General features: G+C 43.8%; 1 protein-coding gene across 1 annotated transcript in view; it reads left to right on the forward strand.

Annotated features, from left to right (window-relative positions):
* Positions 1 to 23093, forward strand: part of TBC1D24 (TBC1 domain family member 24) — a 62079-nt gene that overhangs the window by 8449 nt on the left and 30537 nt on the right. The window contains exons 2-3 of the mRNA XM_065412024.1: positions 16335 to 17369; positions 22237 to 22278. Coding sequence (XP_065268096.1) covers positions 16411 to 17369; positions 22237 to 22278 — 1001 coding nt within the window. The 5' untranslated portion in view covers positions 16335 to 16410. The remainder of the gene's footprint in view (positions 1 to 16334; positions 17370 to 22236; positions 22279 to 23093) is intronic.

Consider the following 23093-nt stretch of genomic DNA (forward strand, 5'->3'; position numbering starts at 1 on the left):
CTGCTACCCAGGGTGCAAAATAACTGAGCTGCTCGAACAATCCTATACACATGCAGGTCTTCAGGAGAGTTGGAAACTGCAACCCTTGATATCACAGTACAGACCCCACCTGAGCTAAAGGAGTAACTCTATTGGCAGATAGCAATAGTAGGCTGTCATCCAGTGTGGCCTACTCATTAGAAAGAGATGCTCCAAGTGCTGCAAATGTGTTACAGCTCCATATCCCACAGCTGCTGTAACCTAAAAGAATAAAACAATTGTCTACTGTTTTGTGTTCACTGCATTAAATTATAACAGTATCAGTCAAATTCATATTATTTTTTAGCGTAACCTACACATAGAACGATTTTGCAGACATTTTTGACACTTAAAATCCCGCTTCTCTTCAACCTCAAGTCCTTGTATTATGGTCACTATCCTGACCAAGAAGCTCCTCAGTGGTGCTACTTGTTTGGCAACCTTTCCAATAGTTAGCAACAGAGAACATTTATTTGAGGCCACCTTTGTTGCACTGTCATTCCCAGGAAATGAGGCCAAACCTGGGACTGCAGTAGCAGTCCCCTGTGTAGCAGACCAGAGCACTTTCACTGAGTTATTGTGCCTGTGAATATAGGGGTGTTTTTCAGGTACAAAAATAAAACTCTGGATAGAACATACCTGCCAGACTGGATCAGACCCATGATCCATCTATCTCAGTGTCCCATCTCTACGAGTGGCTAGCACCAGATTCTTCAGAGAAATGTGTAGGAACCCTGCAGTAGGCACATATGGGGTATTTCCTCTCCCCCTCCCCCCCACGCACACACATTAGGTCTCTAACAGTTAGAGGTTGACTTAAGCTCTGAAGTCCTTCCACAAAATTTTTATCATTATTAATTATAACTCCAGTTATTCTTGATACTTATATAAACATCCAGTCCCTTTTTGAATCTTTTAAAATTCTTGGCCTCAACCATTTCATGTGGCAGAGTTCCACCATTTAATTACACACTGTCATTAGTTTTGAATTTCACTCCTTTTTCAATTTCATTTACTGTCCCTTGCTTTTGTGTTAAGACACAGAGCGAACAGAACAGAAAGGTCCCAATCCACCTTTTCTACACAATTCATTATTTGACATACTTCTTTCATGTCCCTTCTTATTTTTCTTCTTTCTAAAGTAACAACAATCCCAATCCCTGTGAAGAAAGACTGAAAAGGAGTTTTTCCAGGCTCTTGATCATTCTTATTGCCCTTCTCTGGACCCCTTATAGTTCTACTATATCCTATTTGAGATGGGGTGACCAGTACTGCACACAGTATTCGGATGAGGCCGCACCACTGATTTACATAATGGTATTATAATATTCTCAGTATTGTTTACTGTCTCATTCTTTATGTAACCTAACATTGTTTGCTTTTTTGATTGCAACTGCACCTTGAGTGGAGGTCTCTATTCAGCTATCTGCTGTGACTCCCAAGTCCATTTCTTGAGTTGATATAGTTAATTTAGAACCCTATAAGGTATATGAATAGCTTTAATTTTCTCTGCCAGTGTGCATTACTTTACATTTGTTGTAAATGTAATTGCTTGCATCAGAAATTATGTGCAGATTCTGGTTTTAAGAATCATGAACATTTGGAATCCTTTGTGTTTGGTTATTAGCAACGTGTTCTATATACAGTTTGACAGTATATTTAGCTTATCTGTGCTTCATCAATTTGAGAGATTCTGGAAATCACCCTACACTTTCCAAGAAAGAAATCTAGTTTCTTTTAAGAAATCTCTAGTGCCAGTTCTCTCTCTGGACCACTGGAGACTTAACTCCTGCTGTTCGTGAGCATTTGATGGTAATTAAATGCATTATAGATGGTTCACATTAAGATGCCATTAATGCGGCCTTAATAATTGAAGCATAGGGTCCTAATGCCTGTTTTCTGTCACTATCCTTCATGTGTAGCCATGCATGTTGTCCCAAGGTTAAGACTCATGAACCAGCTCATCCTACTGAGCACTCTTATCCAGCTGTAAAAGTGAGACATGGAGTGTAGCAATTTTAGTTCATGGTAGATCTCCAGATCTTATAGAACTTTGTCCCCAAGGTATAAGGGAAGCTAGAGCAGAAAGCAATCACCCAGCTCTCTGTGGCACTGAATAAATTAGTATTAGGGCATTACTCAGATCTACGCTCAGGAAGCTGGTTCAAAATCCCAATGTAAGCAATGAGAGAGCTGGTGCTGCTGTACACAAAGCCTGGGGCAGTTCGTAGGGAGATCAAATTGCATTTAACCTCATTAAGGCAATCCATTGAACTCCATGCACTGCTCTTGAAAGAAAGCATTCTAATAAATCTCTTAGATTAACTGGACTAACTGCATCCTAGTATGTAGAAACTGATTCCAGTGTTAGCATGGTATGTTCAGTTTTCCCTGTGGTACAAATATCTGCATACTCAGGGAAACTAGCTAAAGTTGTTTGCTAAAGAAAATCCTCTTCTGATTAGGATATGTTGATTTCTATTGTCCCTGTATTGTTTCCAAATTAATATAGTAGGAGTATTATTCATTAAGTCAGCTGCTACGAATGTAGGGGTATAACGGGTTCATGCCATGCCCTGTTGGATTCGGCCCCTTGGCCCCGCTCCTTAAAGACTCAGGGACGCTCCAAGCTGGTGCAACGCCCGTACTCTCTATTTTATGTCCGTTCCCACCACCAGTTTCCCACTATTTACAGGCTATTTACATGGCTTGGCCTCACACAGGCCTGACCAGCAAGACTAGTAGGCTCTTTCCTCCCCCTGAGCCTGCCCTTTCCCTCCTGGTCTTCATCCCCCTTCCACTTCCTCCCAGCCTTTTTGCTCCTGCTAATGAGGCTTGCAAGTGGAGGCAGTTTCCAGGCAAGCACTGGCTATTTACCCAGCCCCAATCCATTCCCTCTGATTATGTACCAGGGTGGCAGGAGCTGATTAGGGGCTTTCCTAGCAGTGCCCTGCCACACGGGGGTAGAGAAGAAGCTGGAGAAGAGATTGAACACATTGAGGGAGTAAGAGCACAAGTGTGTATTAGCTGACCTTCATTTCTTCTACAGTATTTTTGTACCAATAGGAAACTGCTGCATTCCCTTTTAAGTCACGGACCCCTTGGTGTATAAAACATCAGCATCTCAGTTATGGCTCAGTGCTCTTGGAGAATGTGAAGTTATGTCTCCTCAAAGTTGTGGGGAGGTTTTTTGTTTTGTTTTTAATTGGGAGGGGGGGAATTAATAGCCAATCACTTTTGAAGCAGTAGATGTGATAATCTGTACGTGTAAACTCTACTCAAATATGAGTGTACCAGGGACGCAAAGGAGACAGAGGTTAGTAATGCTGCAGCAAGCGATAAGGAAACAACTAAATGTGAAACCAGCGAGAGTGTGGGAATGGCTCTGCATTGCAGCATCAGGAGGTTAGCTAATGGTCTTTATGTGGAGGGGAAAATAGACAATCTGTTTTCTGTTAACATGTTGTATAACATATTGTTAAAAATATATGCTGCAATTTAGTTTGATGTCTGTTTTAGCAATAACTGAGGAGTACAAATCAGGGTAACTATATGCGAGATGTTTGGGGAAAGGAGGTAATTGTCAGTTAAGCCAGTGAAATTTCTGCTAATTTATATGAATAATTTTGATTTCAGAACCATGGTACATTGTTATGTCACAAGTGTGCAAAATGTAGGTGAGGTGTCAGCTTTGGCAAACTTCGTTACTTTAACACCAATCAGTTAATAGGGAATTGACAAGATCTTTAAACATAATAAGAACAAAGCTATCCAAGTGACTCTGAGCATATCAGGCTTATTAAGGAGGCAGTATCAGGTCAACATAGGATGATTTAATTTTTAAACAATAAAAACATTGGAGATCAATTTTTTAAATGATTTTTTTTAAAATTCACTGAAAGCAGGTGTGTTTTCTAGATTTTTAAACGCTCTCCTGCAGTGATGTAACTCAGATATTTCAATTGTTGCCAGTTCCAAAGTGTCAAAGTAAAACTGACATGAAATAACCTATAAGTAAAAATTACACTGACTAGACCAGGGGTCGGCAACCTTTCAGAAGTGGTGTGCCAAGTCTTCATTTATTCACTCTAATTTAAGGTTTCGCGTGCCAGTAATACATTTTAACGTTTTTAGAAGGTTTCTTTCTATAAGTCTATAATATATAACTAAACTGTTGTATGTAAAGTAAATAAGGTTTTTAAAATGTTTAAGAAGCTTCATTTAAAATGAAATTAAAATGCAGAGCCCCCTGGACCGGTGGCCAGGACCCGGGCAGTGTGAGTACCACTGAAAATCAGCTCGCGTGCCGCCTTTGGCACGCATGCCGCAGGTTGCCTACCCCTGTACTAGACTATGTTCAGTATCTGGACTGATGATGATGCAAACAATTAGTGCTTAAAATTTGTAGATTTAATAATCTAAAATATTAAAAGATGTTCTTACCTTTTATTTATTACCAACAAATATTTTTAATCTGGCAGATTCTCCTTAAAGAGACAGATTGATTTAACTCAAGATTACTCAAATCAATATTTTGCTACTTAACTTTTCTTAGGATGGGGAAAAAAATTGTATTAAAGTGAATGTTTAAAATTAAATATACACAAGTTAAGAGGGAAGGTACTGTACATCTGGGGTCAGGCTTGGGTTATGAGGGATTACAGATGTCAGTTGCAAGGGTGAAGAGATACATACATATCACATAACCGGCAATAATTATCACAGGTAGAAGTCAAATAATTCTTGAGTCCTATTCAAGTGGTGAGAGAGTTTGATTAATTACTGTACATTTTATTCAGATTCTTCATATGTTACAATTTGATGAAATAGGTTAATGTTATATTCATATAGATGGCAATTTGCTGAATTGGGGCCAAGACACAAAGCGTTTTACAGAGACTGTAAGCTACAGGAATCATATTGAAATGCAGCCATTTGCAGGGTAGAATGTGACAACCATTAAGCTGTAATAATATTACACAACACCTCTTCAAGGAAAAGAGAAGAATAACTTCTGTAGTTGAACATCTGAGGGGCGGTCTAAGAAGGCAGAATATGATCACCCACATTAGAATTTGGCCAGGATACCTGGGTTAAAATCTCCTCTTCTCTTTTAATAAATTCTGCTGAAAAGGGTAGTGCTGCTATGCCATAGGTATCTGCTAATCATTCATCAATCTCCTGGTGCATTTCAGTTGACATCTAACTGCCAAATGGGCATAGAAAGCTGAGCCTCTTCAGTTGCTGGCCCAACCGTTTTAATTTTTGATGCAGAGTTTCAGTGGAAAAATCTTATTTTTGTCTGCAGTAACCTCTTCTGCTGGTGTAGAGAGAACATTCTTTTCAATTCAGTTTTAAGAAAGATAGTGGAAGGAAAGTAGACCAAATGACAAACAAATAAGAGGAAGCAGATAAAGATAATTCTATTAATGGAATAGAAAATGTGGCAGAACTAATTAATTACAAAGTTCTGTCCAGTTCTCCCCTAGTCAGTTGACTGAAAACATGGCAATTTGAAGGCTATCCACATTCAGTGCATGGTTTTAGGATATACGATTTCTTCATTCGGTCTTATTTATACTGTTTAATAGTAGAAGCTAACCCTAGAAAAGCCTCTAGTCCATGCCATTGCAAGTGCAGATAATCCTGACAGAGTAGTTGACAGAGCTTCCATCACTTCCCTTGGACTATTTTATACTGTAATAGATCTCACTCAGGAACTTCTTCTGAGAGTCAGCAAAAAATGTCCTTTTCTTAATTTCATTCTGTTCTCCTACTTATACCCCTTTGATGCATGCTAAATAATTCTATCCCTTCTTGACATTCACAGTCTCTAAACACAATTGGGACAATTGTCTCCCCTTACACAAGCTGTGTGTGATGTTATTGACATAAACTGTGACCATATAGATCATTGTTGCAACCAGGCTCCTATGGTTGCGTCAGTTCTTATGCAGAGGAGGCCAAGTGGGGTGTCTATGGGAAGGTTGTAGTTTGCTGGTTATGATTATGCTGTCTGTATGTGTGTATCATTCTTGTATTCGAAGATATGAATATTGGCTATGTACTTGTTTGATTCTAAGTAGCCACAGTGAAGCATTTGGTCAGCTTCTTGAGGAAAGGACTATTCTCAGTAAGTGCCCAATCAAGAAACACTTAACTGACAATGGACTTTGGGAGATGCCAATCCACATCTGAGCTTTCCTGGGAACGTTCGAACTAACATGTAAACAATGGCATCAGCCTGCAAAAAGCTGAATCATTCATAGATATGTGACTTGCCCAGGTGACTGCAAACCCCATCTTGTTGAGGGGATTTTACACAGGAGAACAAAGGGGTTTCCACCCACAAGAGAGACTATATAAGGCCCTGGAAACTGCTCCATTTGGTCTTCAGCTGGCTCAAAAGATAGCCTCTCCACCCCAAAGAGATGCCTGAAAGAAACTGGAACAAAGGACAGTAACTACGGGGGTGTGAGTGATTGCTGGACCCAGACTAGGAAGGAGTCTAGTCTGTAAAAGAAGCTTATTGGAACATCTCTAAGGGTGAGATTTACCTGCATTTAGTTTCCTACTGTATTAGGCTTAGACTTGCGTGTTTTTGTTTTATTTTGCTTGATAATTTACCTTGTTCTGTCTGTTGTTACTTGGAACCACTTAAATCCTACTTTTTATATTTAATAAAATCACTTTTTACTTAATAATTAACCCAGAACAAGTAATTAATACCTGGGGGAGCAAACAGCTGTGCATATCTCTCTTTCAGTGTTATAGAGGGCAAACAATTTATGAGTTTACCCTGTATAAGCTTTATACAGAGTAAAACAGATTTATTTGGGGTTTGAATCCTATTGGGAACTGGATATCTGGGTGCTAGAGACAGGAGCACTTCTTAAGCTGTTTTCAGTTAAGTCTGCAGCTTTTGGGGGATGTGGTTCAGACCTGGGTCTGTGTTTGCAGCAGGCTAGCGTGTCTGGCTCAAGAAGACAGGTACTGAAGTCCCAAGCTGCCAGGGAAAACGGGCTCAGAGGTAGTCTCAGCACATCAGGTGGCAGTCCCAAGGGGGTCTCTGTGATCCAACCCATCACACTCTGCATAGTTTTTTAATCTTTTCTCCCTTCACCCCCTTTATCAGTTTTATTATTTTCTAAATCCCATCTCTTTCTGTTGCTGAGATACCCAGAACTTAATACAGTATTCTAGGTGCAATCTTGTCAAATCTTTGTGAATCAGGATTATTGGCTCCATGACATGTTTCTGCATATTCAGCCCAGAATCACAGCTTTTTTGGTGTCACGTGCCATAATAAGTTCCCTGCTAGTTTGCTGTCTGCTACCATCCATAGGTATCTCTTGGCATTACTGCTTTCCAGGTACTCCTCTTGCATTCAATACTCAGGTGGTTTGTGTTTCTTTCTGCATTTTGGGCTGTCACTCTTTTCTGGGTTGAATCTCATTATGGTATGGACAGGGGGGGAAATTATGACTCTTCGCATTTTCCTGTCCTCACTGGTATCAAGCATTCCAGTTCTTTGGTGGTTAGGACACTGTCTTATACTACAGTTCCAGCTAGTTTGCTAGGTTGGAGTGTCAGGTTCTCCAGGGTTGCTGTGGCAGAAGGGAAGATTTGTGGCTGCCAGGAAGTGTCTGGGACTCCAAAGCCAGTCCCCACTACATCTTGGTGAAATCCCCCCCCCCCCGCCTCCTCCTCCTCCACCAAGTCTACTTTGAATTGCCCCCAACTGCTGGATCCCATCCCCTTCCTTTCTCATGGAAGCAGTAGGAGGAGATGGGTAGTACAGAAAAGCAGCAGTTGTTGGGGGTTGGAGTTTCTGGCACAGTGGTGCCTCCTATGTGGTTATACGAAAGCTGTTCTGCCATGGTTCTGTGCTGATCCATACCCTGCTCGTGACCTCATCAGACTGGAGTTTGGAACAGCCCAAGTTCTGTGGCAGAATAAAATATGCCCTGTTGAATGTAGGACATGCAGTGGCAATGCACCATGGCTCATTAAGGAGCAGGGGGAAAACCTAGACTGTCACTTACAAAGGCTTCAAGTACCGGTTCCAGCACAGGTACTTGGCTGGGCACCACTGTATTGAAGAATTTTGTTTCAAATACACACAGATTTCATAGGCTTTGCAGACAGATTTGTGAGCAGGCACGCTTTGGACAGCCTTGACAATGTTACAACCCTTTGCTAATGTTAATCACCTACAGACTGATGGTTTTGTTCAAACGTGTTATCCTTCCTGGAAAAGCCTCCTTAGCAACGATCTGATTGGGGCTCTTTTGCCATCAGGGCTCTGCCCTAGAGTTTCCCAACCTAGGAATGTCACCACACTAGATTCGTAGGATGGGAGAAGAACCACCAGGAATCCACTAGGAGCCGGTAAAGATCTGTGACTCTAGATCGGGGAGGGCAAACTACGGCCCGCGGGCTGGATCTGGCCTGTCAGGGCTTTGAATCCAGCCCAAGGGATTGCCACCCCCCATGGCGCCACGGGCCCTGCGCCGCTCCTGGAAGCAGCCGGCACCATGTCCCTGCGGCGGGTGGGGGCCGGGAACAGGGAACTGCGGCCAATGGGAGCTTTGGGGGAAGTAACCGCAGGTGAGGGCAGCGCGTGGAACCCCCTGCCCCCCACCCCCTGCTCTCCTAGGGGCCGCAGGGATGTGGTGCCGGGAGCGGCACGGGGCCAGGGCAGGCAGGGAGCCTGCCTTAGCCCTGCTGCGCGCCGCTGCCACCCTGGAACCACTCAAGGTAAGCGGCGCTGGGCCGGAGCCCACACCCCAAACTCCTGCACCACACACCCCAACCCCCTGTCCTGAGCCCCCTGCTGCACCCCTCCTGCACCCCAACCCCCTGCCCTGAGCGCCCTGCCGCACCCCTCCTGCACCCCAAGCCCCTGCCCTGAGCCCCCTCCCACACTCTGCACCCCCTCCTGCACCCCAACCCCCTGCCCTGAGCCCCCTCGTACACCACGCACCACTCCTCTGCCCCAACCCCTTGCCCTGAGCCCCTTCCTGCACACCACACCCCCTCCCACACCCCGCACTCCCTCCCGCACCCCACCCCCCTGCCCCAACCCTACATTCATGGCCCTGCATGCAATTTCCCCACCCAGATGTGACCCGTTCCAAACCCCTATTCATTTTAGTTGCCCTTCTCTGAACCTTTTCTAATGCTAGTATATCTTTTTTGAGATGAGACCACATCTGTATGCAGTATTCAAGATGTGTGTACACCATGGATTTATATAAGAGCAATAAGATATTCTCTGTCCTATTCTCTATCCCTTTTTTAATTATTCCTAACATCCTGTTTGCTTTTTTGACTGCCGCTGCACACTGCGTGGATGTCTTCAGAGAACTATCCACGATGACTCCAAGATCTCTTTCCTGATTAGTCGTAGCTAAATTAGCCCCCATCATATTGTATGTATAGTTGGGGGCATTTTTTCCAATGTACATTACTTTTCATTTATCCACATTAAATTTCATTTGCCATTTTGTTGCCCAATCACTTAGTTTTGTGAGATCTTTTTGAAGTTCTTCACAGTCTGCTTTGGTCTTAACTATCTTGAGCAATTTAGTATCATTTGCAAACTTTGCTACCTCACTGTTTACCCCTTTCTCCAGATCATTTATGAATAAGTTGAATAGGATTGGTCCTAGGACTGACCCTGGGGGAACACCACTAGTTACCCCTTTCCATTCTGAAAATTTACCATTTATTCCTACCCTTTGTTCCCTGTCATTTAACCAGTTCTCAATCCATGAAAGGATCTTCCCTCTTATCACATGACAACTTAATTTACGTAAGAGCCTTTGGTGAGGGTCCTTATCAAAGGCTTTCTGGAAATCTATGTACACTATGTCCACTGGATCCCCCTTGTCCACATGTTTGTTGACCCTTTCAAAGAACTCGAATAGATTAGTAAGACATGATTTCCCTTTACAGAAACCATGTTGACTTCTGCCCAACAATTTATGTTCTTCAGTGCGAGAGGATACCCCAACATCATCTGGAAGAAGGGTCCCACCTATGGGAAGGTTTCCCTCTGCTCCTGTTGACTGCTCTCCTTCCCTGAGCCTTTCATCCTCCTTAGTAGTGCAAGGGCTGTCTGACTGGAGGTGGGACAAATCTACGGTGTCCCAGAAAGTCTCATCAATGTGCCTCTCTGCCTCCCTTAGCTCCTCCAATTCCGCCACCCTGGCGTCCAAAGCCCGTATGTGGTCTTTGAGGGCTAGGAGCTCCTTGCACTGAATGCACACATACGCCACCCGCCCACAGGGCAGGTAATCATACATGCTACACTGAGCGCAATAAACAGGATAGCCACCACTCTGCTGCTGGGCTTCTGCCTGCATTCTATCCCACAGCTACCTAGGTTAATGATAGGGTTTTTGTTTAAATCAAGAAGTTTTGATTATAGTCTAGTTTAAAGGTTTTAAAGAATGGCAAGTGTAACTCGTCCCCTTCCCACTCCCCTTCCAAACTCCCTCTCGAAACTCCTTGTTAGTGGCCCCTGGTCGCAAAGCTCCCTGGTCGCTTGCTCACTGCTTTACAAAGCATCTGCTTGTCTAGATCCATCTGCTTGTCTCCTCGCTCAAAACAGCAGTGTGTTCCCACATCTGCCAGTGAAGTGCCAGGTAGCGATTTTTGATAGTCTCTTTACTTTCCTCTCACTTTCTTCTTGCTCCCACACAGGCCCTTAGTGCATTCACCCATCAAAGCAGCTCATGTACAAAAACCCCAGCTCAGGCAATAGCCTGCTGGCTCCAGCTTCACTTCCCTTCTCTGCTCCTGCAGCATTTCATAGAATCATAGAATATCAGGGTTTGAAGGGACCTCAGGAGGTCATCTAGTCCAGCCCCCTGCTCAAAGCAGGACCAATTCCCAACTGGGCAGGGTGCAGGAGGGGTGCAGGGTGCAGGCTCTGGGATAGAGTTTGGGTGCTGGGTGCAGGCTCCGGGCTGGGGCAGGGGGTGGGTGTGCAGGAGGGGGTGAGGGGTGCAGGCTCTGGGATGGAGTTTGGGGGTGGGAGGCAGTGCAAAGGGAGGGGGTGCAGGCTTTGGGAGGGAGTTTGAGGGCAGGAGGCGGTGTGTGGGAAGGGGGGAGGGAGTTTGGGGATGCAGGGGTGAGGGCTGTGGGTCTGAGGATGAGGGGTTCATGATGCAGGAGGGGGCTCAGGGATGGAGCAGAGGATTAGGGTGTCGGGGGATGAGGGCTCTGGCTGGGGATGAGGGGTTCATGATGCAGGAGGAGGCTCAGGGCTGTGGCAGAGGATTAGGGTGCGGGGGGATGAGGGCTGGGGATGAGGGGTTTGGGGTGTTGGAGAGGCTCAGGGCTAGGGTGGAAGGGTAAGGGCAGCCTGCCTTGCCATTAGTGGATGGGGGACGCTAGGACCCAGGGGCAGCAGACAGCAGTTGCTGCTGGCTCTGGCAGTACAAGCAGACAAGGGAGAGGCAGGCGGGGGGGGGGACCCATCCAACACTCCCCCGCTCCCTGACTGCCCCCCCCCCGACTCCCCTTACCATTCTGGCTCCACGTGTTTGCAAAACATGCTGCCCAGTGGGTCGGTTTGTGTGTTACACAGGGCTGCAGACAGAGGGAGGGGGGAGCAGGGGAGGGCTCTGGCTGCTGGAGGCCAATGGGAGCGGCTCAATTGGCCCAGCTGCCCAATCAGCAGCCGCACTTTGCACGGAAGGGAGGGAGGGAGGCGAGGGAGAAAAAAACCCTGGACATTTTAATCTTGTTACCAATTCCTCCCGGACGGCTATTTAGAGACGCAAAAGCCGGACATGTCCGGGGAAATACGGACGGATGGTAACCCTAGTAGAAACCCTTCTTGTTACTCTTAACATCCCTTGCTAACTGCAACTCCAAGTGTGATTTGGCCTTCCTGATTTCACTCCTACATGCGTGAGCAGTATTTTTATACTCCTCCCTGGTCATTTGTCCAATCTTCCAAGCTTCTTTTTTGTGTTTAAGATCAGCAAGGATTTCACTGTTAAGCCAAGCTGGTCGCCTGCCATATTTAGAATCCTAGAATATCAGGGTTGGAAGGGACCTCAGAGGTCATCTAGTCCAACCCCTTGCTCAAAGGGGGACCAATCCCCAGACAGATTTTTGCCCCAAATCCCTAAACGGCCCCCTCAAGGATTGAACTCACAAGCCTAGGTTTAGCAGATCAATGCTCAAACCACTGAGCTAACCCTCCCCAGTATTCTTTCTACACATTGGGATGGTTTGTTCCTGCAACCTCAATAAGGATTCTTTAAAATACAGCCAGCTCTCTCTTGACGTTTTTACAAAAGCACATGGGACAGTGCTCACAAGCACCCCTATATACACCTAGCTACATACCGCCTTTGGGGGCCTAATCCAAAGCTGAAGTCTCTGGGCGTTTCCCACTTGCTTCAGTCAGTTTTGGTTCAGGCCTTCAGTGAGCAAGGCCCCGGGGGAGGAAAATAAGAGAGCAAATAATACACAAGAGAAGGCTGAATGAAAAGGAGGGGAGAGAGGCAATTGGCAGGAAATAGCCAGCTAAGACTAATTTCATGTGTTTGTGCCCTGGTTGTCCTCTAAGGCAAAGCACTGCCACAATATAAATGTGCCAGAGAATGAGACAGGAGAGTGAATCCATTGCAGCACTGGACTCCAGCAGTAAAGTGCACTGCACTGAAATGATCTCAAGCACCATGCGTCACCTTTCTTTGTCTAGGTCACAGTAAAATGGGATCATACTTCCCTTCCTCACAAAGATGTGGTGAGGGTTAATTAACAGGGTGGATAAAAATCAATGATTTTTAAAAAATGGATTTTTTTTATTTAAATCAGATTTTTTGGATAAAATGCTTTGAGGAAAAAACCTATCTAAAGATAATTTTAATTAAGATACATTATAACTCAAAGATATCTCATCATGGAATAGGGATTATAAATTCTAATTCTATAATATGAGACAATATATTTATGTAATGTTTAAGAAAAATTTTGTAAATGAGTTCCGATAGTTCATGGATTAGGGACCCAATCTTATGGGGTTCCAGGGGCTTCTGTATGTATTATATAGGTTAATATTTCTATCTACCCAGTGGGACACAGTGCTCAGTCTAGAAGATGCCATCAGAGATGCTTAGTTTTGCAGTTCTCAAACTGTGGATTTGTGTCTCCAGAGATAACATGCTTGTTAACAGCAAAAATGTTTTAAATAAATAAATAATATATAGAGGTGAGAAATAACAGACCTCAACTCTATTGTCCATTTGCAAATTTGTGTACACAGAGTTAAACCCTTACCTCTCTAAAAGTGCAAAGTTTCAAAAAGTTCAATGAATAGAAGATTGTTGGGGGCGGAATAGATCTGGACAAGGAGAAGAAGTCTGGAGATAAATGTGAGAAGCAAGGGACATGTGCTTGTTTTGTTAAAATATTATATGTTTGCTGTTGAAGAAAAAAATCCAGACTACTTAACGATGTTTTAGTTAAATAAAACAATTTAAATGTCTGTCTGGTGATGTTCTCCTAATACAGCATGGCAAGAAAATCCTCCAAATATTAATGATTAACCTGTTGAATTGGGATAGTTCACCTCCCAATGACTTCATAAATAGCTGCTTCAATTACCTTTGGTAAACGAAATAACCAAACAATCATTCATTTTCTGATACAGTATAGCTATAAAACTAATCTGAAAAGTTTTCAAAATAAATCACTGTTTAAAAATGTATAGTTGTACCTTCTAAAAATAAAACCTACATCTCTCTATCTCTGAGTTGTGAAGAATATGTATGAAGGTTATAATAACCAACAAGAATGCACTTTTATGTAGAAAACCATGATTAAATCGAGTCTTCCTGACTAGTGATTTAAATCATGATTTAAATCAATTTGTTTTAAATCAAATCCACCCTGTTAATTAATTTTCATAAATCTTTCTGGGGTCCTTGGTTGGAAGGTGATAGAGAAGTACAAAGTATTATTACTTTGTTCTGGAACTCCTAGTAACTGATGAACTTCACTCTGCAATGGACCAGTATCCTATAGTCGTCCCCCAAGAATAAGCTGGTGGAAACCCCAAAGCAGAAATTCACAGGAGAACTTAAACCTCTATTATTCATCCTTCCCGAATGTTGAAAGAAATTCTGCCTGTTTGAATGGGGGTGGGAACATGGCTCCACCCAATTCGACCACACACTGAAAATTGGTCTCAGAATTAGAAGAGAAGGATGGAACTGAGAACAGAGGGTGGCATAATCCACACTCTTAAGCAGTGTCTTTTTTTTCCTCCCAAAACTGATATTTTTAATACAAAAAGCAGAAGATTATTTCAAAATGAGAGCTTTTTTATTTTTTAAACTAAACCTTTACTAAGAATCTTTTAAAGAAGCTTTTATTTGTTTTTACCATACTGCTCTTTCAAACATAACTCCTTTCTTTTAAAAGTTGACATGGTTCCAAGATCTCCAGATGAATATTCAAGTAGGATCTAGAGCTATTTGTATCAGAGTTATTGTTGTTCTAGCTAGCACTGATTGTATATTTGTAAACATGTTTGCCTTGAGTAGGCAAAGGTTTTTGCTTCCCTTTAATGGGGGAAAGAATAGCTTTCATGGGCAAGGTATCTAGCTTAGGCATAAAATATTTTTAATGCAATTTATTGTTGAGAGTGAACTTGTCTGTAAATGTTAATTTCCTAAAACACTCTGATTTATGGAGAGGGGAGTCGTTTGTTTTCTGGAACACTGATAATCTTTACTCTTATTTATTTAGGGTTACCATATTTCAACACTCAAAAAAGAGGACACGGGGTGCCGCCTTATCCCTGCCCCAGCCCCGCCCCCTCCCACTTCCCGCCCCCCTCAGAATACCCCCACCCCCTACCTGTCCCCCCCCACCCTAACTGCCCCCAGGACCCCGACCCCTGTCTAAGTCTCCCTGCTCCCTGTCCCCTGCCTGCCCCAACCGCTCTCTACACCCCTTTTTCCTGACAGCCCCCCCCCAGAACCCCCGACCAATCTAACCCCCCCGTTCCCTGTGCCTTACCTGCCCCAACCGCTCTCTACACCCCCTTCTCCTGACAGCCCCCCCGAACCCCTGACCAATCTAACCCCCCCTGTTCCCTGTCCCTTACCTGCCCCAACCGCTCTCTACACCCCCTTCTCCTGACAGCCCCCCCAGAACCCCTGACCAATCTAACCCCCCGTTCCCTGTCCCTTGCCTGCTCCCCCCCTACCAGGCCGAGGGAGCGCTGCGGGCTCCACGTGCAGCCAAACAAATAAGGCGCTGCTCTGCGGGGGAGGAGGGAGCGGGGGAGGGGGAGGGACTCTGGCTGCTAGAGGCCCCAGTGGCTGCGAGCGGCTTTCAATCAGGCACAGCCGTCCAATCAGCCGCACCGCACTCTGCATGAGGGGAAAGGGGGAAATCCCGGACATTTCTACCTTATTAGAAATCCCCCCCGGACAGCCATTTAAAGCTAAAAAAGCCGGACGTGTCCGGGGAAACCCGGACGGATGGTAACCCTAATTTATTAACATTGCTGTACAGCTATGATGCTATACATCATGCTTTACTATGGAGAGGTAAAATGACTGTCCCTGGCGAATGTAACAAATCCAGTTGCTTTAGGCCACAATTGTAATTACTAGATAACTCATATATGTGTGCCCTCCCTGAGGAGTTGGGGCCTAGAACCCTGATCGCTCAGCTCTAGCTCATGTGGCAAAGATCTGTGTTTTTAAAGGAGCTCTTCTGATGCTAATAATAGGTGGTCTCTTTGTGGCACAGCCACTAGAGGGTGACTTGATCATACAAGTGTATGTATGAAAGCTCACGAACCCACAGGCCAGTGCATTACACTAGATGCTTACAGTCCAGGTAATCTTCACCTTCCACTAAAATCACAGGGGAGAGGCTGGTATTAGACAACACCTCACAATGGCTGCCTTTGAATCAGTAGGATGGTAGCATCTTCTTCATTACACAGTTAATGCAAACATAACTTGAGCTTGTGCAAATTGCAGAGACGTCTCTAGCCAGAACAGCTGTACTAGGGAAACTGCACATTGGAATGTGTTTAGAATCTACACTGGGCTGATTTTTGAATGTACTGGTTAAACGTGGATTAAGAACATGCTGTGGTTTGAAAATGGGATTAAAATATTTTAAACAAAAATCTGCATCTGGGAACTTGCTTGCAGTGGGAAGCATCTTCATAGCAACACAGAGCAACCTGAATTTCTTTGCCCTGAAGAGGATGGGAAATGATCTTTCACGAGAAACTGCTAAACATTCTTTTCTTTCTCTTCCAGGAAAAAGTACGAGTCCCCTAATGCCCAAATAAGGTCTTTACTCTTCTGTCTTTCTGCAAAAACATTCTCTGCAGCCATGGATGAATATAGCCGCTTTGTGGATTGGGACAAGATGGATGCCACAATCCAGACACAGGACTCAAAGGAGCTAATCTGCACAGATTTTCAGGAGTTCAAACAGCTTGCCCGACAGGGCTGTTGGGCCAAGAATCACTCTTTGAGAGCCAAAGTATACCTGAAGCTAATTGGCAACATCCCATGCCGCACAGTGACACCAGATGCAAACGTGTACCGGGATATTGTTGTGAAGATCATTGGCAAGCGTAACACTGGCACCCTCCCATTGCCAGAGTTTGTGGATAACAATCTGGTGCCCAATTACTGTTTGAATGCTGAGGGCATTGGAGCAGTCAGAAAGATAATCTGCTGCATTGCAAATCAGTTCCCTGACATATCATTCTGCCCAGCGCTGCCTTCTGTGGTGGCTCTGCTCCTCCACTACAGCAGGGATGAGGCAGAGTGCTTCGAGATGGTTTGTCGCATCCTTGCCTGCAATGACCCATCCAAGCGGCTCATTGATCAGACATTCCTGGCATTCGAGTCCTCCTGTATGACCTTTGGTGACCTGGTTAACAAGTACTGCCAGGCAGCACACAAGCTGATGGTGGCAGTGTCTGAGGATGTGCTGGAGGTGTACTCTGACTGGCAGCGGTGGCTCTTTGGAGAGCTGCCCTTGGTGTATGTTGCTCGGGTCTTCGATGTGTTCCTAGTGGAGGGCTACAAGGTGCTCTATCGGATTGCACTAGCCCTTCTCAAAGTCTTCCACAAAGTGAGAGCCGGGCAGCCCATGGAGTCGGACAATGTGCAGCAAGACATTCGAGCTTTTGTTAGGGACATTGCCAAGTCAGTGTCTCCTGAGAAGCTGCTGGAGAAAGCCTTTGCCATACGGCTTTTTTCCCGGAAGGAGATCCAGCTTCTGCATATGGCCAATGAGAAGGCCCTACAGCAGAAAGGCATCACAGTCAAACAGAAGAGGTAAGGCCTCCAGATGCTCTATTTACTTAGCCCTGCCCAACAAAACCAACAGGCTCTTTCTCTCTAGTGAGGGGGACAGCCAGCTCTGCAAGGTCGGTTAGGAGGCTGAATGCTCTGATAGCACATCATGTTATCTTTATCCCAGAGGAGTCATTCTTCTGGGGACATGACTACATTTGGGGCTGCAGCTATGTAAACCTGGCTTCCATCTTTGTACTAAATTGTCTGAATGTTGCTGAAATTATAACAGGACGTATAATCTATCTGTTATGCCAATATTGAAATGAAGCAATTTTGACAGTTTGTTATCACAGGAGCAAACTTCTAACTATTGACATAGGCTAGGTCTACACTGGGGGGGGTGGGGGGGGCGCGACCTAAGATACGCAACTTCAGCTACGCATCTTAGGTCGATTTACCTGGCCGTGAGGACGACTGCCGCTCCCCCGCCGACTCCGCTTCCGCCTCTCGCCGCGGTGGAGTTCCGGAGTCGACGGCAGAGTCGGGGATCGATTTTATCATGTCTACACTAGATGCGATAAATCGATCCCCGATAGATCGATCACTACCCACCGATCCGGCGGGTAGTGTAGACATACCCATAGTCAGATGTTCACTACAAATATTAAGACGTGCACGTTTTTCTGGCTTCTTTTAAGTTAAAACAAAGTGAACCAAAAAAAACAGTCCTGAGAACAAAGCTATTTTGGGAGGGACAGCATCTAAACAAATGTGAAAATTAAATTTTTTCTGTGATTTTTATATAAACAGTGGTTTCAGTGTGTGTTTTGAAATTGCAGCATTGAACACCAATGTAATGTAACAGAAGCAAACAGTATCTGAAAGTGGGAATGTTCTGCTTAATAGTGCAGTTGAGCCATATTTAGTTTCTTTTTTTCAGTAGAGTTGAGAGTATTTAAACCATAATGGATCTTTATTTACAAGTGATATTTGAAAAGGAGCTTTACAGTCAAAAAGCCTATTATAAAAAATCCCAGGACACTTTGTAAGGTTCACAGGTAGAGTCTTAGTCTGTTCAGATGTGCACCTGTCTATCACTAATTACAAATGAGTGATTTGGAATAAACCAGTCACAGACAGAATGGCTATAGGCTGGGACAAAAGATGAACCTATAGAACAGATACGGGAAAGAGTCAACCAGGAAACTTGGAAACTGATCAGATTATCTATCTAACCAGGCTAGACTATATGATACGCTGCTTCAGAATGGTGAAGAAATACAGAACAGTACCAGCTTCCTTATCTGAGAAAGCGCCTCATGCATATACAACAGGTGCAATAAAGAATTCCTGGGAGTACAGCTTCATGCCTCACTTTTCTAGGCAACTATCTCAATATTTGATATATTTATATTAAACTCAACAAGATAAGACTTGGGTAAGTGGTGTATGATATAAAAACATATTTAGATAAACTTTAAACAGATCCTGAAATTCTACAGTGACAGTAACATTTTTCTCCCAAGGCCAACTGTTTGGAGGAAATCTCTCCTAAATGCTGTTTTTTCCAAATCTAAAGGTTTGGAGAGTTCAGCAATAGCTTAACTAACCCTTCTGTCCTTCACAAGGAAAACTCTCCATAGAAACCTGTGAGCATAGTATCTGGAATGTGTAATCCGGAGAGATGCTCTTCCACACTCTTCTTCTAAATTGTGGGATCAGGAGGTACACATAACTAATGTGTCTTCTCACAGCCACTTATATAGAACAATGAGCTTGAGTCGGTACCCTTGAAGAACCTGTATTTGTGATTACTGAAACATATTCTTGGAAAATAGAAAGGAGGACAAACAAGAATTTGAAGAACAGCTCGCCAAAGACTCAAAGTAATAGCAAAAAAATTTTTAAGTACAACAGAAGCAGGAAGCCTGCTAAACAACCAGTGGGGCCACTGGACGATCAAGATGCTAAAGGAGCACTCAAGGACGATAAGGCCATTGCGGAGAAACTAAATTAATTCTTTGCATCGGTCTTCATGGCAGAGGATGTGAGGGAGATTCCCAAATCTGAGCCATTCTTTTTAGGTGACAAATCTGAGGAACTGTCCCAGATTGAGGTGTCATTAGAGGAGGTTTTGGAACAAATTGATAAATTAAACAGTAATAAGTCACCAGGACCAGATGGTATTCACCCAAGAGTTCTGAAGGAACTCAAATGTGAAATTGCAGAACTACTAACTGTAGTCTGTAACCTATCATTTAAATCAGCTTCTGTACCAAATGACAGGAATCCTGCTATTCAGGTAATGTGATGCCAATTTTTAAAAAGGGCTCCAAAGGTGATCCCGGCAATTACAGGTCAGTAAACCTGACTTCAGTACTGGGCAAACTGGTTGAAACTATAGTAAAGAACAATATTGTCAGACGTATAGGTGAACATAATTTGTTGGGGAAGGGTCAACATGGTTTTTGTAAAGGGAAATCATGCCTCACCAATCTACTAGAATTCTTTGATGGGGTCAACAAGCATGCGGACAAAGGGGATCCAGTGGATATAATGTACTTAGATTTTCAGAAAGCCTTTGACAAGGTCCCTCACCAAAGGCTCTAAAGCAAAGTAAGCGGTCATGGGATAAGAGGGAATCTCATGGATTGGTAACTGGTTAAAAGATAGGAAACAAAGGGTAGGAATAAATGGTCAGTTTTCAGAATGGAGAGAGGTAAATAGTGGTGTCCCCCAGAGGTCTGTATTGGGACCAGTCCTATTCAACATTTTCATAAATGATCTGAAAAGGGGGGTAAGAAGTGAGGTGGCAAAATTTGCAGATAATACAAAACTACTCAAGATAGTTACATCCCAAAAGCTACAAAAGGATCTCTCAAAACTGGGTTACTGGGCAACAAAATGGCAGATTAAATTTAATGTTGATAAATGCAAAGTAATGCACGTTGGAAAACATAATCCCAACTATATATATAAAATGATGGGGTCTAAATTAGTTGTTACCACTCAAGAAAGAGATCTTGAAGTCATTGTGGATAGTTCTCTGAAAACATCCACTCAATGTGCAGCATCAGTCAAAAACCGAACAGAATGTTGGGAATCATTAAGAAAGGGATAGATAATAAGACAGAAAATATCATATTGACTCTCTATAAATCCATGGTACGCCCACATATTGAATACTGCATGCAGATGTGGTCACCCCATCTCAAAAAAGATATATTGGAATTGGAAAGGGTTCAGAAAAGGGCAACAAAAATGATTGGGGGTATGGAACGGCTTCCATATGAGGAGAGATTAATAAGACTGGGACTCGTCTCTTTTCCAAACTGAAGACTCGGGGTGGGGGGGAGAGGGGGGAGGGTATGATTGAGGTCTATAAAATCATGACTGGTGTAGAGAAAGTAAATAAGGAAGTGCTATGTACGCCTTCTCGTAACACAAGAATTAGGGGTCACCCAATGACATTAATAGGCAGCAGGTTTAAAACAAAAGGAAGTATTTTTTTCACACAATGCACAGTCAATCTGTGGAACTCTTTGCCAGAGGATGTTGTGAAGGCCAAGACTATAACAGAGTTCAAAAAATAACTAGATAAGTTCATGGAGGATAGGTCCATCAATGGCTATTAGCCAGGATGGGCAGGGATGGTGTCCCTAGCCTCTGTTTGCCAGAAGCTGGGAATGGGCGACAGGGGACGGATCACTTGATGATTACCTGTTCTTTTCATTCCCTCTGGGGCACTTGGCACTGGCCACTGTCAGAAGACAGGATTTACTGGGCTATATGGACCTTTGGTTTCACCCAGTATGGCCGTTCTTATGTCATATGTTGGCCTATGAAATAACACCAACCTTGATGGTGCTCTTATATGCAGCTATTCATCTCTTCATAAGGCGGATGTTCCTCTCCAGCTGCTTGTTCCCAGAATCCTACATCCTGTTAACATCCTTTCTGTATTTCTCCTGCAGACCTTGATGTGTGTCCTTTTCGTGTTGGTCAGACCTAAAGAATCAGAACCTTCCCTTGTCAGGCAATCTAAGCATACCTTTCAAGGCTTCTGTCTACTGGAGTGTTGGTTAGAAACTTTGAACAGGGAGGCTTTAGTAGTTACCAGGGCCTCCAGACCACTGTTTTTTGAGGAAGCCCTAAGTATGTGACAGTCAGGTATATCACTGGTTTCCTCCCAGTTGGGGAAGGACAAAAGAGTTAAGACAGCCGGTGTGTATGTTCTTCATTGAGAGAGAGAGAGAGAGAGTGTGTGTGTTAGGGAGTGAAGAAACCAAGAGCTGCTACTCGGCTAAGAAATGACTTATCAGTAGCCAGCTAGAGCAACAAAGGTGCAGTCTTAGATTTCTTCCAAGCAAGGTTCAGTTCTGTCATCGCCAGGTGAGAGCAACAAGCAGAGTCACTGGCTAATGAAAAGTTTTCACCCTTTCTGTGCCATTTGCTGGAACGTACCATAATCTCTGATGATCTCCGGAAGAGAGACTGTGGAGTAGGTTTGACGCAGGACGTTAGGTAGGCAAAAGCAGGTGCAACAGAAGCTCTCTCTCTCAAGTCTTTGAGAGAACTCAGATTCCCTTATCCAAACTTGCTTGATAGTGAGTGAGCCACACAGCAGATATGAGTTGTTCCCCTAACATCCTGATAGATCTAACCACACAGCAGGAAGGAAACGGACTGAGGGTTGACGGGAGAACAGGAGAACTGATGCTAAATGAGGAATATTGTTAACCTGTCGTCCTCTTTTCTTTTTCGGGCGTTTGATTCAAACCTTATTCTGTGTTTCTCCCTAGGCTCCTTCCATGCATTTTGCTGGGGTTGTAGGAAATCACTGACCTCTTTTCCTGTCTTTTTTTATGTCTTCTCCTTGTGCGTTCTCCTTCTGTCAATTCCATAGCCGCTGCACTCCTCCTGTTTGCAGTGTTTCATCTTCTAAAAGGTAGGTTAAAAAACTTTGAATGTTTGTGCTTTGCTCGTTTCTTCTGTCTTTGCTTGGCTGCGTTTTTAAAGGCTGTGTGTCATCCCTGCTATGCTGGGGCGGTAGCAGCAGTGCTGATTGCAGCAACAAACAGCAAGGTAAATAGTTCCTGAAGATGCCCTTGCAAAACTAGTTCAAAGTAACCTATAAAGGTGTTCAAATGAGAGTTCATGAGACCGTCCCACTGACCTAGCATTATTGTTCTGCACAGCCACACAGGAGGCCTAGATTTCATTCATAAATGTGGGCCGTCATCTTGGGATGGAAATTCTCATGTTGGTGATTGGACTCCTTATACCTTGTCTGCACTTGAAAAAATGTACCATGTTAGGAAACGTATTAACTGAACGTGTTTGTACAGCACCTAGCCATGACCGGGACTACTGCAATACAATAAAACTAAACTAATCTGTCATAACTTACATGATAAACCTGGTTTTCCTCTTAGTATGGTCATAGACATTCATGTTTAAAAACATGCTATGTGGTCATTGTTAACCCTAGCAGGGAAAACATTTTAAAACATGACTTGTCCATGCCTACACTAGGTGCTAAGTCACTTAGTGCACTTTCATCCATGTCCAAGTTCTGGAAGATTTTGAAAAAGTCATGGATTTTAAAACTTCCACAGGTCCTCGGAGATTTCAGACCCCATACAAGATCTTGAGAAATAGAAAAGGTGATTCAGTGGCTACTTACACTTTATATATATTCCAAGGCAATTAATGAACATAATGATTCAAGGTATCTGCACTGGCTGTTGCTGATACATGAAA

Source organism: Emys orbicularis, chromosome 10 (genome assembly GCF_028017835.1).
Source record: "Emys orbicularis isolate rEmyOrb1 chromosome 10, rEmyOrb1.hap1, whole genome shotgun sequence".
In the NCBI taxonomy this organism is placed as follows: Eukaryota; Metazoa; Chordata; order Testudines; family Emydidae; genus Emys; species Emys orbicularis.